General features: G+C 43.6%; 1 protein-coding gene across 1 annotated transcript in view; it reads right to left on the bottom strand.

Annotated features, from left to right (window-relative positions):
- GGT7 (gamma-glutamyltransferase 7) overlaps nt 1-19,324 on the bottom strand; it is a 41,022-nt gene that overhangs the window by 13,014 nt on the left and 8,684 nt on the right. The window contains exons 2-9 of the mRNA XM_082225977.1: nt 16,291-16,517; nt 14,205-14,356; nt 10,168-10,285; nt 9,824-9,891; nt 9,499-9,572; nt 7,303-7,499; nt 4,321-4,408; nt 3,154-3,281 (exon numbers count right to left, since the gene is read on the bottom strand). Coding sequence (XP_082082103.1) covers nt 3,154-3,281; nt 4,321-4,408; nt 7,303-7,499; nt 9,499-9,572; nt 9,824-9,891; nt 10,168-10,285; nt 14,205-14,356; nt 16,291-16,517 — 1,052 coding nt within the window. The remainder of the gene's footprint in view (nt 1-3,153; nt 3,282-4,320; nt 4,409-7,302; nt 7,500-9,498; nt 9,573-9,823; nt 9,892-10,167; nt 10,286-14,204; nt 14,357-16,290; nt 16,518-19,324) is intronic.

Consider the following 19,324-nt stretch of genomic DNA (forward strand, 5'->3'; position numbering starts at 1 on the left):
TCCCAGCTGTTGTAGGGATTCCCAAGCTTCAGAAAAAAACATTAAAATGCCTTCAGAAAGCCAGGCCCAGTCCTTTTGGCAACTGATTGATTGCAGCCCATTAGCATATGTCGGTCCAGGAGTGCCTCTTAATTAAAGCCAATAGTCCAGATGAAGGAGGAACCATCCACAAATCATGCCAGTAATGGAGGCTTGTCCATGGCAGGGACACACTCCCAGGTCATTCCCACTCTGCCTTTGAAGTTGACAGACATGGGATTGCGTGGCACTGAGGGATGCAGTGAACTCCCTAGACCCCACTGGGGAGCATTGCGAGGATTTATGCCTCATACCAGTAAATCCTCTTTTCCCCCTGCCTGAACTTCCTTGCAGCCCCCAGAGGGCTATGAAGAACAACCACCATTGATCATAGGTGTGGCCAGAAACCGTAATCTTTTAATGTGCATTTAAATTTGCTTTAAATGTGCATTTAAATTTGCTTTAAATGTGCATTTAAATTTGCTTTAAATGTGCATTTAAATTTGCTTTAAATGTGCATTTAAATTTGCTTTAAATGTGCATTTAAATTTGCTTTAAATGTGCATTTAAATTTGCTTTAAATGTATGGTGTGGGTGTGATTGTTGGGGGGGTGACTTAATCTTTGCCACAAACCCCTACCCTTAATACTGAAGCTGCTGTTTTCTGCTATTTGTTAAACATAGCAGCTGGGGAGCGTATGTGTGACATTTTCAACAGATATGGTCATACGGAGAATTTTTTTTTTTTCTAAAAAGCCTCTCATCCTTTCTGGATCAGAGCCACATCACCCAGAAGATTGCAGCCACAGAGATAGAAAAGAAGAGTCGTTCCATTGTCTGGAGAGGTCACTTCCTGGTTTGCACAGAGAAGCCATTTTCAATGTAGCCCAGCGATGGAAGTGCACGGCTATATTGAGGTAGCACCGGGTGTTGACATTTTGGCGCTCCTAATAATTTTGCACCTGGGGCAAGTGTCTCTGTGGCCCCCGCCACACTGCATCACTGGTTGCAGCAAAAACAAAGTGAGTTTTGTGGCAACTTAAAAGCAGATAGATTTGTTGGGCATAAGCATAGACCATATGTTAGGGTATTTATTAGTGTATAGCAGACATAGGCAAACTCGCCCCACCAGATGTTTTGGGACTACAACTCCCATCATCCCTGACCACTGGTCCTGTTAGCTAGGGATGATGGGAGTTGTAGTCCCCAAAAATCTGGAGGGCCGAGTTTGCCTATGCCTGGTGTCTAGTGAAAAACATGGAAAGCAATGGGCCCAAATGTCCATGAAATGCAAGAAGTCGCATCTGTGACAGTTCTATGTAAAGCTTAAATATAGCGCCTGTTCACAACAGCAGTAATAGTTTACAGTTTTGCTATCCTAATTTGATGCCTGTTGTATGTAGTAGAAGAAACCACTGTCTCAAATAAGGACTGCACCAACAGAATCAGACTTACTGCTAAATTCTAGTTCTGCAGTTTTCAAGTTCCTTTGTTGAAAAATTGTCTGTCACTAGTTTCTAAAGTCTGCAATTCCTTGGTCAGATTTGGTTCCCTTTATTCTTTTAAAAAATATGGTTGCTGAGCTGCATGTAATACTTATCTATATCCACTTTGTATAAAAACTGGTGCCCCTTTGAAAAGGTGTCACATTCAGAGGCCACTGAACCTGATCACTGCCGTCTGTAATAATGTTCTATGCTACTGGCCAAAGTTCCCATGATATGCAAGATGCATAGTTAAAAGATACGCCACAAGGAGGTGCTTTCAGCTAATACATGTCAACTATTTGCTATGTTTTGCCTTGAGGAAGTGAGATACCAAAAAAATAGCAAACAGCTAGTTCATATTCTTTTCTCTTCCAAAAATCTTGTTGTTTGAATCAGCTGACTGAAGACTATAATGTCTTCATGCAAAGACCACTAGTTTAATTATTTTCTTTTAACAACAGTGCATTAGAATGCAGCAAACTTCTGGTATTTTTTTGTTACTAAATCCATTCATGCAAATGTACAAAGCCACATTCACACCATACATTTAAAACACTGTGACATCACTTGAAACAGCCACGGCTTTTCCCAAAGAATTCTGGGATTTGTAGTTTGCTAAGGGTGCTTAGTTGTTAGGAGAGGTATATTCTTCCCTGCCTCAAACTACAATCATCAAAGTTTCCTGTGAAGAAGGATTGATTGTTAAACCACTCTGTGGATTGTGAGGGGAATAAGGGTCTCCTAAAAACTCTCTGCACCCTTAACAAATCACAGCTCCCAGCATTCTTTGGGGAAGCCATGGCTGTATATAGTGATATGATACAGATTTAAATGTATGGTGTGAATGTGGCCCAAGGTGGTGATGACCACATTAAGTGCTGAGTATTGTTTTTACTACGGGACGCGGGTGGCACTGTGGGTTAAACCACTGAGCCTAGGACTTGCTGATCAGATGGTCGGTGGTTCGAATCCCTGCGACGGGGTGAGCTGCCATTGCTCGGTCCCAGCTCCTGCCAAGCTAGCAGTTCAAAAGCATGTCAAAGTGCAAGTAGATAAATAGGTACCACTCCGGCGGGAAGGTAAACAGCATTTCCGTGCGCTGCTCTGGTTTGCCAGAAATGGCTTAGTCATGCTGGCCACATGACCCGGAAGCTGTACTCCAGCTTCCTCGGCCAATAAAGCAAGATGAGTGTCACAACCCCAGAGTCGTCCGCTTTTACTAGAGATGTTTCCACGGCAGGCTCACTAGAAGAAATTTTAACCAGCAAGTACAAAATAAGGCTTTTAGGACATAACAGATAAAATAAATTGGATTTCAGTTCCAATGAGAATTAACTCAAAACCCATGATGATATAAATTTTGCGTTTCATCCAATGCTAGTCCTATTCAGAGATGATCCATCGAAATAAATTACCATGATTCGCTTAAGAGTATTCATTTCAGTGGATCTACTTTGAGTAAACCTTCATTGAATTCAACCCTTTGTCACTACATAATAACCCATTCAAGTAACTGTGTTGGTTAATGCTGAATGACAACCATTTACAGTTTCTTTTCCTATATGATTATCCCAAAAGTCCTCAGAGAAGGCACAAGACCACATCACACCATTGCCAGAAACAAAATATTCTGTTAAATGAGTCATACCTCTGTTATCCAGTGGAGAATATTTTCTCTGGCTACCTGACTGGTGATATTGAAACCCTCAAGGATGTTCAGAGCTGTGATCAGGGCAGGACCTACGTGTGGAGGTGATGGACTGAGAACAAGGTGGCCTGTTATAGTAAAGGAAGAAGAAAGGTAGGTAGGTATTTCCACCTTTTGTCCAGAATCCATTGAAATGACAGTTCTATGAAGCCAAAGGGCACTTCATGTGCAACATGTCTACTCAGAAATAAGTCTCACTGGGTTCCGTAAGATTGCAACTTTGGACTTCATTTTCCCAAATTCAGTGTGACAGCATCTGATGTGTGGAAAACTGTTTTGAAACAAGCATTTGAAAAGCTGCTTGTGCGATGGACAGGGATTGGGGCTTCAGATGAAACACTGTCTAGATCTGCAACATGACCTGCTTCATTCAAAAGCAGGACACACAGGTTAAAAAAACTGTCTGGGTTACAACCCTAAAATAAACACAAGGATAAATGAATCCATAATGGCCAGGGATGGTGGAAGCTGGATTCCAGAAACGTCCAGAGAGGGTACCATCTTGGCCAGCTCTGTTCTAGAGACTTTCATGCTATTCTATTCCTGTGGGATGTAGAAAAGCCAGATTGAATATACAAAGGTATGAGGCAGGGGAAAGTGAGAAATTCGCGTGAGTTAGCCTAAAACCATGGATTACATATTTACAATTCGTGGTGCTTCACAGGTCTTCTTGTCTGCCAGAAAGTTGGGCAGGAAGAAAAATTAGTTATAAAACAAAAACACCCCAATCTATGCCAGATGTTTAGAAGGCTTGACTTAGCACAACAATTAGTATTTGCATTACAGCAGCACAGGTGAAGTCAAGCCTTGTTTCCTTTTGTGAGGGTTTCATTAGCTACTGTTTTTGGAGGACTATGGGCAGCGGGGGCAGGGGGGTTATATAATTTGATTAAACTTGGGGGAATCAGGGATTGGGCTTGTGGATTTCATTAGGGCCTCCTCCTTTTACCCTGTATTCCGAGCATGATACTAATTAGCAATAAAGTGCAGAAAAATGTATCTGCTTCCTAAACATATTTTTTATAAACTTAAAATTGGGGGGACACTAGGAATCAATTACATGGCATACAAGATGCCAACCTATGTGTCATAGATGCACCATTTTACCTTGATATACTGTGTGGACTGGATTTTCCACCAAGACAGTGTAGTTACTGAAGTCTTCTTCAGACAAGGTGCCTCCAAAGTTAAGGACCTAGGCATAAAAGGATCACAGCAATGTATTTTCATGCATTATGCCAGTAATATTTGAAATGGACATTTAAGCATGGTTCAGCTGCCTAAAGAATTGCAGCTATTGATGGTTCCCAGTTTTGGGAGGGTCATGGGCAAGGGTCATGTCTCCGCTCTCTGAGAGGGCCAACCTTTCCACCAATTTCACAGCCACTGTCACAAATTCACTTGCCTTTTCCCTCTGACCCCAACCTGCGCAACCAGAGGGAATGCAAAGCAAGTGGAAGAAGATACTCTCTCTTCTTGTTACTGCTTGCATGCTTGAAGAAGGCAGGACCATGGGCAGCAACAGGGCAAGGAGGAGAAACAGAATGGACTGTGAAGCTCCAGAAGTCATCTGTGGGCTTCTGTAGAGATGTAGGTCTCAGAAGATTCCCAACAATGCTGACTCCTGGTCCTGGCCCTGATTTTTATTCTAGATCAGTGGTTTTCAAAGTCTCTATGTTCAATGAACTCTTTCCACACCAACCTATTTGTTGAAGAACACTGACTTTGCAGATGATTCTGGGGTCTAATCTACGGTCTATGTGTGGGATAATCAGTCTCATATAACCAACATGCTTTATTTGATTATAATTAATGCATGAAGGGGTTAAGACCATAGAGTAAGCTGTCCTGCCAGGCTTAGCTATGGAACTCATCCCCACATAACAGCCTATATTTCCATGCTTTACTTTGCTGCATATTTTGAGATTTTAAATCTCTACTGGGGCTTTCTCACCAAAGAGTACTTGCCCAAACCTGCAACTAGGCATCCAGGGAATTATCATTTTTATTATACCAAGTATTCTATTTTTTGACCAAAACAAAAATCAACAGTGCACACACTAGTTAGCCCTGCATGTTGGACCTTAGAATACAACCAGCATTCCCCACTGCAAGGGAAGATAAACTGTGACTGTTTTTCCCTAGGAAATTTGGATGTCACCATTACTAATCTGTAATCCTCATGAAGCTTACAAGGAATCCTGGCCAGAACACAGTTTGAAGCCCACCATTTTCAATTCATTTAAACTTGAATAAGAATCAAATCTTCTTGCATTTCCTTACTTACATCAGACTCTCTAGGACATATTCTGTGGACTACCATGAATATGCTTCATTTTCAGGATAGTTAAAACATTGTAAATATCAATGTGTTTGGCTTTTAAAATCCAAAATGATACTTGAATCCTGTGTTGTTTGGTACCATCCCTGCATTTTGCTTTTGTGTCTGCAAAGCTAATAGCTTGGGGTCTGGAGATTTAGAGCTGAAAAACTGTGCATGGGGGAAGGGGCTAAATATTCTGTTGCCCCTAACCAGAACAAAATCAGAATCTCTCCACAATCATATCCATTTCAGCCTTTTGCTTCAATAATGCTATGGGATCAAGCGTTCCCACACTATTTACCCTAGTGCAGTGCCACCTGCATGTCTTTGACTCAAATGCCCACCGCTTGGTTTCAATGCCAGGTTTTTTATGACAGGTTGCCTCATCTCAGTTCCTTGTGTTCTTACAAGCTTTTGATTCCTAGCGTTTCTTTATTCTATGGCAGCCATTTTATACATTTCGAAAAGGACAGAGGTAGTAAAGTGGGGATTAGTGCAGATTAGTTAAATGTAGATATCTGAATCTCTCTCTCTCTTGCAATGTCCTTTCGCCTTCCCAGGAAACAAAGAAGAGAGAGGGGAGGGGGAGATTTCCCCTGGGATTTGGCAACCTTCCCAAAAGCCTCTCTCTATGTTTAGCGCTGCTTAGAGTTTTCAGAAGTGCTGGTTAAAAAATCTTATGAGGGTGTGTGTGTGTGTGTGTGTGTGTGTGTGTGTGTGTGTGAGAGAGAGAGAGAGAGAGAGAGAGAGAGAGAGAGAGAGAGGCAATGCACTTTTTTCCGTCGTGATTATTAAAAAAACAGGCTGAAGGGACCTGAAAAGTTGAAATCATGTTACATCATCTAAATGCAGTATTTATTTACGCCTTTGGTGTTCATAAGTGGGACCTGCACTGTGAAGTACTCCTGTTCAGTGTCCTGTTACAGGGTACTCCATTCCATCGCCCCTCCTCCCCATTTTCTTTATATCCCCAGTCCAAGTCAGCCAGCCTTCCATGCCTACTGAATATGTTCAGATCTCATTAAGTAGTTTTGGGATTCACCTTTTTAGGTATCCTTCCCTGTCCACATCCTTTGCAAGGGCACTTCAGGAACACAAGGTATATTGCCTCATACCAAACGATACCTTTGGTCCACCTCACTCTCTTTTCTTTCAATCTTTATAACCAACTAGTATCTACTGATGTTTTTAATTATGTTTTGTGGGTGTTCATGGACTGAAAGCAGCATGTTGAGGACGAGCGTGAACAATTCTGGACTTAGAAAAAAGTATACAGTGGTACCTTGGGTTAAGAACTTAATTAGTTCCGGAGGTCCGTTCTTAACCTGAAACTGTTCTTAACCTGAGGTACCACTTTAGCTAATGGGGCCTCCCACTGCCGCTGCACAATTTCTGTTCTCATCCTGAAGCAAAGTTCTTAACCTGAGGTACTATTTCTGGGTTAGTGGAGTCTGTAACCTATTTCTGGGTTAGTGGAGTCTGTAGCGTGTGTAACCCAAGGTACCACTGTATTTCTGTACTACAAATGGGTTAGTGTGTCACTGAGACTAAGCTGGCAGCCAGTGCCACCTGTTGTACGTAAATAGGCAGGCAGAGGCTGGGCTGAGATTGGTGGGACAGCACCCTATTCACCCGAATGGTGCACCCCCCACTACTTTCTAGGACGTTCTATAATGAGAACAAAACAAAACAATCTGGTATTGATGCCTCTCTAGCATCAAATGCACATAACAATCCACACAGAGAAAAGAATCAGGTTGACTCACCTCTGAAATAATCTCTTGTGTTACATTTCCGCTGTAGAAAGCGGAGACCCCTGCCGACCCAAGCAAGTCAAGAAGAGCAGCCAGGTCTGGCCTTCTCACAAACATGCCAGGCAACAAGGGCTGGCCATCTGGAAGGAAGGTCTCTCTGAATTTATCTGAGTAGTTTTGCTCTTCCTTCATTTCTTTTATAGCCATTGCTACAACAATGAGAGAGACAACAGCAGGGTGAGTGGCGATTACCGCAAAAGATGTTCAGATCAACTTTTTTGGGGGGGAAAGGTCTAGGAAGACTGCCCACACAGAAAGAATCTACACCCTGCATATTTTGAACATACCCATGATTAAGGTCTTCAGCAAATAAGGCCCTTCTTCAGAGGTGAAGACCTTGTTGTTGGTGGTGGTGCCTCATTTGCTGAACGGCTTCTGCACATCTACCCACTAATCACCTACTTTGCCAGCATTTATGTGCCAGGTGTTAAGACTGTTCTTTTTGCCAGGTCTTGAATGATAATTGACCAGCTGAACTACCGTACTTTTCTGTCTATAACACACCCCATGTATAAGACGCCCCTTATTTTTGGGGACTCAAATTTAAGAAAATGGGGGAGATGGCACAGAGTTGTTGAGACTACCCAGGGTTGTTGAGCTTCTTTTAGGGGGGGTTGCCAAAAATCGCTCACCAACACACATCACAAAATCCGACTCCCGTTTGTCCCATTGCCCTTCCAACTGCTGGAGTGTCAGCCAATCAACAGCAGCCATTGACACAGCAACACATAACACGCACAACACACAATAGCCGCAGACAGCCACAGCAGGAACCAATCAAACATCCACCCTATGCACTACCCATGTATAAGACAACCCCCACTTTTTGCCATGATTTTTACAGGAAAAAACATAATCTTTTACATGGAAAAGTACTGTATGTTGCTCTATGCTGCCTTCTGTTTAGCTGCATTTTGTGTGGTGGCAGTGTTTGGGATTCATCATTTTGCTTTATGATGATATTACTTTAAATGAGAAATGAATAGGCTGAAAAGAGTTTAAACAAATATATATTTGTGCACATGCATGAGTGAAAGAGAATGGAAATATGTGTGTGAGAGTGAGAGATTTTAAGTATATGAGGGTCTCTGCTATATCCTATATTGCAGGCTACTATGGTATGGTTCATAAATACATTTAGAAATAAGGGCTTTTCCCTGGTCCCAAATGACTGTAAGCAAACATTCCCCATCAGATTTTGTTACCATTGGATCAGGAAAGCAAATCATGGACCAGGTGGAAGATGCTGCCCAGACATTTTTGAGAACTGGACTGGCACAAGCAAATCATGTCTTCAGCCATTTTGTTTCTTAAAGCCCCCATGTAAAAGCACCTGAAAACTACTTCAGTGAGGTGTAGCTTTATGGGGAGAAATGTAATGCTAAAACTTTCCTGTAGCATCCTTTCAGTCCAGTTGTGTGACATGACTCCACACTAGTGGTTGCCAAGGATGCTTCCAGACTGGCTATTTGGGGGTTGGATTCAATCACACACTGGCATCTCATGGCACCCTAAATCGCACATCTGGAAAGCTGAGGTCACTACACAAGGAACCAGGGAGGGAAAGAATTGAGAACAAGATTATTTGGGGCACTTCCACACAGTTGCTATTTTCAGGTGGGATTCAATCACATCCTGGCAAATTCTCAGGTTGCACAATTATGGTTGACTGCGAGGTATTGGGGAACAATCCTGCTTCCACAAAAAATCAGCCTTTTGCAATGAGGGAAAGGGCACTGGAAAGTGTGGAATGACACTTGCTTGGACGCAATATTGTCTAGCCTTCCCACAGTCAGAATGAATACGCTTTCAGCAGCCAATGCCATCAAATCTCCCAGCAAACAAATCAAGATTAATGCTCATTAAACTGATAACCTGGAAGCACCCTAATAAAAGATGACATAGAAAAATGTGGAAGGAGGAACACCTAGTGCATTCAAGTTCTGAACATCATAGCTGAGAACGAACATTCATATATTTCAATGGCACTTTTTAAAAAAGAAAAAGAGGGGGGAAAGTATGCAGGTTTGGGCCTGTAGTCTCAGCCTGCAAAGTCTGAGGAATTTTGCATTTTCTAGGATCAAATCATGTGAGGCAACGTGTACATACAACCTCACTTTGCACCTTTTGTTCCATAAATGCACTCACCTAAATCATGTGTGACATTGAATCCATCCTGGGCCACATCTGCAGCAAGGCCCAACAACTGTCTCCATGGCAGTCTGGCAAACACAGAAACATGCATGACATGGCAGCTGGCAGATAGCTACATAACAGTTAAAGATTGCATGTGTTGCAGGTGAGCTGTCTTTGAAAACGGAATAAATTGCCGTGTGATTGTAGCCCTTGAGTTCCTTACAGGAAAGGCAGGATATAAATGTAACAATAAATAGCACACCTTTATTACATGCATGCATCAGTCCTCCAACTGGAGCTGAACAATGGAATGCCTGAGCAGAGAAAATATTCATACCTCCCATAAGACTGATGTGCTTCATGGAGTCCTTTGATCATGCCTGGAACACCAACCAGAAGACCTGGCTGGATAAAAGGAGGAACAAAGGGAAGCGTAAAAAGAAAACCAAAAGTGCTGAATCTGTCTTAAATAAATAACATTAAAATAAATAAATCTCCAGATGGAAAGCAAGAAGAGCAATGTATTGAGGAGATGGAAGTTTTTTAATAGTCGCAAGCCCTAATGGGCTCTGGAAGAGGAAAGTGGCATGGAAGATACCAGAACAGGTAAGTTAAGGGAGAAGAAATTGAGACAGTTACCAACCAACTCCCCCCCCCCAAACAACAACGGCTCTCTCGCACCTTTGTTTCCCAAGCCTTCCTAAGGCTCTCTTCTTGGATGCTGAAAGGGGCCGTCTCTCGGAAATCAATCACCCGGCTCTCATTCTTCCTGATGTCATGGACCAGCATTACTCCTCCGCTGCAACAACAGAGTAATACCAGAGTGAAACACACATTGAAAATAGCTTCAGCAACTATAGAATGACTTCTTCCTAGGCTGAGCTCCAGTACAAACCATTGCTACAGCATCTTAAAGTAAGCACAATTTTAAGCCTCGGCCCAGTATACCTGCCGGAGCGTCTGCACCCACATCGTTCAGCCCAGACACTGAAGTCCAGCTCTGAGGGCGGTTCCCTCATTGTGAGAAGTGAAGCTACAGGGAGCCAGGCAGAGGGCCTTCTGATGCACCCCGTCAGATGTCAAAGAGTTAAACAACTACATGACTTTCTGGAGACATCTGAAGACAGCCCTGTATCAGGAAGTTTTTAATATCTGATGTTTTCTTGTATTTTTGCATTCTGTTGGAAACTGCCCACAGTAGCTGGGGCAACCCAGTCAGATGGGCAGGGCACAAACAAACAAACAAACAAACAAACAAACAAACAAACAACTGTTCCATCAGTACATTAAGCAGCTGGACTGGATCCAGCTAAATAGTTCTGCTAGTGCAAAGCCTTTAAGCAGTGCAATGGAACTTCCCCACTGCAAAGCAAGCATCTTTTAAAGCAGTTTTCATTAAAATTGGGGAAGAGACGGGGGTGGGGGTGGAGAGAGATCTGGGTCCCAGCACAAAAGATCTGGGGTTCAGTCCCCTGGCTACCCTCTAGCAACACCCCTCTTAATCTGTTTGTTAATCCTTTGTAATGGGTATAAGTGACAAAAAAAATCAAGGACTTATTACACAGGTAAGTGGTGAGGAAGCCAACAATTAGGTGTGGGGAAACTTAGATCAATATTTTTAAAACAACTATGGAGAGGCTGTTTTGAATGCAACTGCACAAGTCGCATTAGGCAGTTTTGCAGAGAGAGGTACAAAAAGATTGTGTTTTATGCTCGTGCCAAACAATTCAGATATCTTGTTTGCTGGGACCTGTTGGTATAAGCCTGGCAAAGGATAGAATCATTGGGTTGTAGCCAACAAGTTTTACTCAGTAAACCCATTTAAATTAATAGACCTAAGTTAGTCATGTTCATTAATTTCAGTGGGTCTACTCTGAGTAGGACTAGCCGCGAATGCAACCCATTCATTCAACCACAACATGATGTAGAAAGAAGCATTGCTGCTTTTTTAGAGGTGCTGTACCTTTAATAGGTGCAGGACAATGTTATTGGCTTTCCCAGTCTCTTCCTACTGAGAAAGCCCTTCCTCTCTGTGCAGCTGGTGGTGTAAATCAGTGCCTTGGCCTTAGAGGCTTTGTGTTCATCAGCAAGTCCATCACAAAACTAGGTGTGATGCCAGCATAGAATTGTAACCAAAGAACTTTGCCCTTCTGAACCATCCAGTTCCTCCCTCCAGCAGTACATATTTGTGTCGTCACTAGTTGTATAACCAAGGCATAAATCAATGATGCGGACATCCATCTCCACACCCAGTCACCAAAACAAAATGCTAACTTTGTGCCTGGGCGTTGTCAACTCAAGTAGACAACTATTTGTTGTGTGCTCATTGCAGCCTGCTTTGCGTCAACTGTAGACCTGGAAGTGACTTATCCCTGTCATTAATTTTAAAAGCTGTGTCTTGATACTGGACCCTGAAATCTAAGGACCTTTTGAAATCTTTGGGCCACCTGGAATCAGATGAAACAAGTGTTTCTGCGAATAGGAAGTGCACTTCCCTTGTTGAGGAATCACCAGAGTCGGCCTGTATACTATAGCCAGAGGGCAGCAATTACAGTTCAGAGACTCTCATTTCCAGACCATCAACAAGAGCCAAATTTCAATACCTGTTCTTCCACACCTTCCTATAGGGGACTCCTTTGCAAGCTGTCTTGGGGGGGTCTCTTGAATGAAAAGTGGCATAGAAATAAAATGGAAAATCCATGCTTCACATCGGAATGAATGGCAAATGGGACTGTGGATGAGCTTAGTCTTTAAGACCCTCTTCCTTGCAATTGCTTTAATAGACTAACCCTGTTACCCCTCAGAATGTTGTTATACAGGTCAAGCTTTCATCAGAGTACTGTAACTGGGAAACATGCCTAACAAGCACTTCTCTACTTAAACTGTTGGTGTTCACCTGATACTTTAATCCCTATTTAAAACAGAGCAACTCTATGCATTAAATCAGCCAGTACTTAACCTTCAACTAGCCTTACCGTTGTGATAATTTTGGTTGCTGTTCTTTTTTGCTTTTGTTTTTTGTCTTACTCTTGAACATATGTTTTGATTAAGCAGCTTGGGTGGCAAACTAGGGTTTCCAGTTTCAACAAAGGTTTTCTCAAATCCCATCTGATGGGCTGTTATTGAGTGTCTCTGTTTATGTAATATGCTCAAGAACTTCCTGGTGTTCTGGCTATCAAAACACTTGAAATCTCTCTTGCATAAAACCTCTTTAAAACAAACATTCTGATGGCTGAAAGGAGGCCACAGCTATGGGCAGAGAGCCAGGTGTTGAGGAGGTAAAGGTTGATGAAATTTGCAGTTGAATCTGGCCTCTGGAGTGCAGAAATTCCCCTGGCTTAAATAAATGGCAGGGATGAACAAACTGTATCATGTTCCAGACGGACACATGCTTGTCTTTTGGAGGAAGATTCATGGCAGTCCTTCTATGGCACTATACCCAACTGACCTCCAAAGCCACCTTCAGATTCACAGAAATCTGTCTCTGATCTGCACAGCTTAGAATACCAGGAAGTACCAATAAAAACCCGACAGTGGAGATTATTTAATATATTATCATCCAGGCCATTTCCCCAGGTGACCCTATCCTAAACTCAACATACACAGGAAGCCTCTGCCCTACGATCTGTTAGAACAATGGGTTGATCCACACGCCCTTTTCACAAAGCCGTACATAAGATCGGCCTCACTGACAGAAGCAAAGAATAGGTTGCCTCCTTTAAGTATAGAGCAGGAATGAGAAATCTTTTCCAGCCAAGCAGCCACATTCTCTTCTGGGCAACCTTCTAGGAGCCACATGTAAATGATAAGAAGAATCAAAGGCAAATCTGAGCAGAGCAACAGGTGTGCACTTTACCTTTGTAGAGTAAACTAATTTCTGTACATATTCGGACATTCCTCTCAATCCTTCATCCAGGCAAGCAAAGGCACTGTCAACATTCAAGGAACCATTCGAGCCAGGCAAAGACACTCAAGGAAGGTGCAGAGTAGGGGAGGGTATGTGGTGCGGCAAGATTCCTGAGGGCCAGATAGAGTGACTTGGGGGCCACATTTGTTCCTCAGACCTGAAGTTTCCCACCAGTGGCATAGAATGGCCAGAGGTCACTCCCAGCACTCATTTTCTTCTGCAGTAGAAAGCAAATAGTGAAAGGAACTGGCAGCTGCCATTGCCTTTCACTGGCCATTGGAAGAAGGAATCATGCTTCCTTTTCCCAGAGGACAATATAAACAACTGTGGGCACGATGTCACACATTTCCTCATTTAAGACGGCAATGTGTGAACCAGCTCTTGAAGCTTGCATTAATTATCATTCATTAGAACAGTTTATATGACACAGTATCATTAGAGTACAGTTATTGGTTCAGTAGGGCACATTTACACAACTTCTTTCCTCCACAATCCACTGCAGAAGAGCCAGTCAAAACTTGCGGAAGGCTTCATTCAACTTTCAGGCTGCCACATGAGCCTGGATTTGCCACATGCAAATCTTAAAACCAGCATGGACTTCCTCACCACCACATCAGACAAATAAGGCCCATGTGAGAACAGCAAGACCAATATCACCGTGGAGCATTTGCAAAGGTCGCTTCCCCAACAGTCGTAGGAGTTTGCCCAGCAATGGCAACAGAACTCTTTTCTGATGAGGGCCAGAAGGCTTCCTAGGGTGACACAAAAGGATGACAAATGATAAGCAAAGGAGATTGTGGCGAACACCTACCCACCAATGCCGGCCGTGTGAGGGTTGATGATTCCTGAGCATAAGGCTGAGGTGATGGCTGCATCCACGGAGGAGCCTTGCTTGTTCAATACCTCGATCCCCAGTGCTGTGCAGCGAGCAGCATCAGTGACTACGGCACCTTGATGGAATATCTGTGGGAAGTCACATTATGAGACAAAAGCTTCATGTGCTGGGGACTAGGTAGGTCCAGAAAGGTCCAGCCTCCATCATGTGTTTATGTTAAAGAAAGGATGGGGCCCTCCAGACATAGCTGGACACCAGTTCCCATCAACCCAAGCCAACATGGTCAGTGATCAGAAATGATGGCCGTTGTGGTCCTACAACAGTTGGAGGGCAGTGCTTTTTTTTCTTTCTAAAAAATGTTTAGGGCCACTCTCCTTTTCCTACTCATATTGAAATACTGCCCCTCAATGAGGCCAAACTTAGATTCACAAAATGTTTAGGGGCATGCGTCCCCCTGCATCCCCCCAGAAAAAAGCACTGCTGGAAGGTTTTTGTACCTGCTTTAATGCCCAAAGAGAGCAACTTACTTAGGACTTTAGATTGTTTTCACAGGTAATGCTGTTGACTGCTTTTGTCATGAATCATTACTGAGGAATCATTCAGATGGAGGCTGTATGTAGCAGATGGGTCATTCAGGTCATATCATAAACAAGTCACTGGCAACATTTTTTTGGGGGGGAAGGGAAGCTTGTCAGTTTTTCCACAAGAAAGGTAAATCCAGATTAAATGGAGAGAGAAAAATAGGGAATGGCATTCTGATGCAGCACGGATCCCACAATAACCACCTGTCTGGAAGCACCCCGAATATTAACTGAGATACAGGAAGCGAAAGAGGTTCTCTTCTGAACTGAATGCATGTTTTGAGCCACGAGGCTTCAGTGAGGAAAGAGAGCCAGTGTGGTGTAATGGATGTTAGACTATGATCAAAGATACCAATCATATAGTGAAGAGACCATAGCTCAGTGATAGAACACATTAGTTGAATGCAGAAGGTCCAGATTCAGTCCCTAGCGTCTCCAGAAGAAAGGATCAGGTGGTAAAGAATATGAAGGATCTCCACCAGGGACCTTGGAGACTTCCTGCCAGTCACTGGCCTAGATGGACAAATTGTCTGACCTGGTATAATGCAACTTCCTCTGGTACTAGTTCAGCTCCCTGTTTATCCATGAAGCTTTCTAGCTTTTCTTGGGTCAGTCATAAAGATGGGATAAAAATATAGGTGAAAACGTTTCAGCTCTAGTACAAAACATTAGATGTTGCCTCTGCAGGAGCAGGAACAACAGAGTTGCAGTGGGACCATTCCATCTTGCGTAGAATATGCCCGTGGGACCATTCCATCTTGTGTAGAATATGCCCGGTTACATTTATGGCTTATCCACACTTGCCTTTCCTCTATGCTTTCCAGGCACGGTCCACACTTTAAAGCTCTGTGTCCGGGTGCCTTTTTGTCTTCTTGCTCCAGAGCTTTCCCCACGAAAACACACTCTTTACAGCTGAATTGGCACAAACGGCAATCTGCGAAAAAGCTGTTTCTCGTGCTTCATCTTTACAGGGAGGGTTTTCATGGGGAAAGCTCTGGGATGGGGAGAACACTTGTACACAGAGCTTCAAAGCACAGATCTGTGCCTAGAAAGAGCATGGCAAAAGGTAAGTGCAGATAAGCCCTTACATGCTTAGAGCAGCGCATGACAGAAAGGAACCCACATTGGGAAAGTGAGGTTCCGATGTGTGGCTCACCCTTTGACAAATGGTGCATTCAAAGTGCTTCATGCTCATGGTGAGTTCGCAACACTGAACGCTGCTGGTAACTATAGTAACTATTACATTCACTATTATAAGCAAGTAGTTATGCAATTTGTAGTTGATCTTGAACTGGCGCAGTAAGAGAAGTGTGGCAGTTCCCAAAACAGCACTTTGAATCCCGCTGCTACATGCAAGAATACATCATGATTAACTGTAGCAAGCAAAATTAGAAGCTACCATTATTCGTGAAAGGCAGGTTCTTCCTACTTCAATGCAAGCTTCCCTATCAAGAGAAAAACAGTCAAATACCTCTTCTTACCTGTGGGTCTCCAAAGTAGATCTGCATGATTAAGGCCACCGTGACTCCTGTAGCAAACGTTAGGCAGGCGGTGATGATCACAGTCAGACCGTCCTGGCGACAGCTGCAGTCCCCAGAGAATGGGTCCTTGCTGGTCTCCCGGAGAGGTGAGACATCCTGGCTGCCCATTTCCGATGAAGATGAAGGCAGGCGCTGAAGGCGAGCTGATTTTAAGAACGAATCTGGATCTTCATTCACAAAGGAGAGAAAAGTGACGGACACAGGAGTGAGATGCTGAAAAACTCAGAATCAAAACCATACACAAAGACACTCACGGAACACGGAATACCTGTTCCTGCTCCAATGGTATTGCTTTTCTGCTCAGCCTGAGCATTCAGAAAGTTTGCTGGCTCTGGTTCCACTATTATGGGATCACGTTACACATACTCCCCTTTAACTCTTGGAAGTTGAATGGCAGTATTAAATTATGAAGTGGGCCACTCTACATCCTGGAGACGACCAGTTTACCCATGCAGCTATGACTCATGGTCATTACTTCCACCCCACTTGTCATGCCTCCTTATGATACTGGGAGGGTCTACTTAGCATCAGGAAACATAGTAGTAGCTGCAGCGATGCCATTTCCCATTTCATTAAGGAGACAGGGTATTCTCCACAAAATTTAAAATACTGGTCTTTAATATTTACAAGATTAAACTGCGAGGAAGCACTTTGTATTAAGAACATTTGTCTTGGTACCTCATAATAACTCTAGCTATGTTATCAATGCAAGAACGCAGGGGGTGTACACCTGATCAAATTTGCAGATGACACCAAACTGGGAGGGGTGGCTAACACCCCAGAGGACAGGATCACACTTCAAAACGACCTTGACAGATTAGAGAACTGGGCAAAAATAAACAAGATGAATTTTAACAGGGAGAAATGTAAAGTATTGCACTTGGGCAAAAAAAATGAGAGGCACAAATACAAGATGGGGGACACCTGGCTTGAGAGCAGTACATGTGAAAAGGATCTAGGAGTCTTGGTTGACCACAAACTTGACATGAGCCAACAGTGTGACGCGGCAGCTAAAAAAGCCAATGCAATTCTGGGCTGCATCAATAGGAGTATAGCATCTAGATCAAGGGAAGTAATAGTGCCACTGTATTCTGCTCTGGTCAGACCACACCTGGAGTACTGTGTCCAGTTCTGGGCACCACAATTCAAGAAGGACACTGACAAACTGGAACGTGTCCAGAGGAGGGCAACCAAAATGGTCAAAGGCCTGGAAACGATGCCTTATGAGGAACGGCTAAGGGAGCTGGGCATGTTTAGCCTGGAGAAGAGGAGGTTAAGGGGTGATATGATAGCCATGTTCAAATATATAAAAGGATGTCACATAGAGGAGGGAGAAAGGTTGTTTTCTGCTGCTCCGGAGAAGCGGACACGGAGCAATGGATCCAAACTACAAGAAAGAAGATTCCACCTAAACATTAGGAAGAACTTCCTGACAGTAAGAGCTGTTCGACAGTGGAATTTGCTGCCAAGGAGTGTGGTGGAGTCTCCTACTTTGGAGGTCTTTAAGCAGAGGCTTGACAACCATATGTCAGGAGTGCTCTGATGGTGTTTCCTGCTTGGCAGGGGGTTGGACTCAATGGCCCTTGTGGTCTCTTCCAACTCTATGATTCTATGATTCTATGATACACACAGCAGTTGGGAGTGGGTTTGATTCAACCCATGTGTGTATGTTTTTTACATCATCCGCATAACACCATCTTCATCCAAATGGCAAACCAAACTCCCCACTCCCACCCCATTTAATCCAATTTTTCAAATTTGTGGATAATCCAGTAAGGGGAAAGATCCAACATAATGTTATGGGCTAGAGGGAAAACAGGGATCCCGCAGATCTCTGGGTGCCAGATTTCTAGGGTCTTGGGTGCTGGGCTGAGCTTATTTTTCTTCCAGACAGGGGCCGAGGCAGATGATGGCTCTGCTAAGGCATCTGCAAGACCAAAACCCCCACAGGTAACCAAGGGGGTGGTTGCCACATAACTTGGGTGTGGTGTCACACAGGAAAATTACCACCTTTTAAAACTAGGCTTGGGAGAAGGGAAGGAGTTGCTTGGCAAGAGGTTTTCTGGGAAGGAGAAGCAGGAAATAAGTCCATGTGGGGCCTAAAGGTCAGAACCATCTTGGCAGGCTGGCTGAAGGCAGGCTGGGACAGAGACAGAGAAGTCTTGGAATCTGATGCTACGCTGCTGTGTGGAAAAAGCCTTCCTTGAAATGCAATGCTCTGAACTCTCTCCAAAGTAGACCCACGTGTCAATGTGTGTACAATAAACCATATTTCTTAGAAAACACACACACAACAGTCTCTGCTCTACCTTGACTCCCAGCAGAATCGCCAACCCTAGATGAGCACCTGCAACACCCTGTAATCTTGCTACCGCTTGGAGAGATTGAGCTGGCATGCAAGCTTGGTAACAATAAAATTATGTGTGGATACACTGAAGTACATTATTTTGATGGGTTGGGGTTTTTGTTTTTTAAAACATGCATGGCAATGTTTCGCTGGGTGCTGTCTATTGCCACACACCATTACTTCCGTTTGCTGATCTCCTGAGCACAACATGGCCATTGTGCTTCCATCAGCCCAAAGGAAAGAATGCAGCATGCCTATTTACCCTGGCTATTGCTAAAAAAAAACCTCTCCCCGAAAGGCAGCCCTTTCCACCTTGCCTTGGCTGTGTGTGCTAGTGTGTGAAACATAATGTTTCTATTCTTCTCTAAGCCACACCACAGATTTCTGTGTTGGGTGGAGTGGGGAGTTCTGGAGATTGAAGGCATCTGTGTCTACACCTGCCTTAGAAATACACAGAGGTTTTTATGGCAAGCTTTGATGTTATTGCTCAAAGCTCTTCCCTCCAGAGGGAGTGGCAGAAGGAACTGCAAATCAGCTCATGACATGGGTAATAGCAAAGATGTGAAGCCATGGAAGAAGCAGTCCTTCCATCAATCCACAGAGTGCTCCGGTCCCTGTCCATTCAAG

Source organism: Podarcis vaucheri (assembly GCF_965113315.1).
Source record: "Podarcis vaucheri genome assembly, chromosome: 6".
NCBI classification, from domain to species: Eukaryota; Metazoa; Chordata; class Lepidosauria; order Squamata; family Lacertidae; genus Podarcis; species Podarcis vaucheri.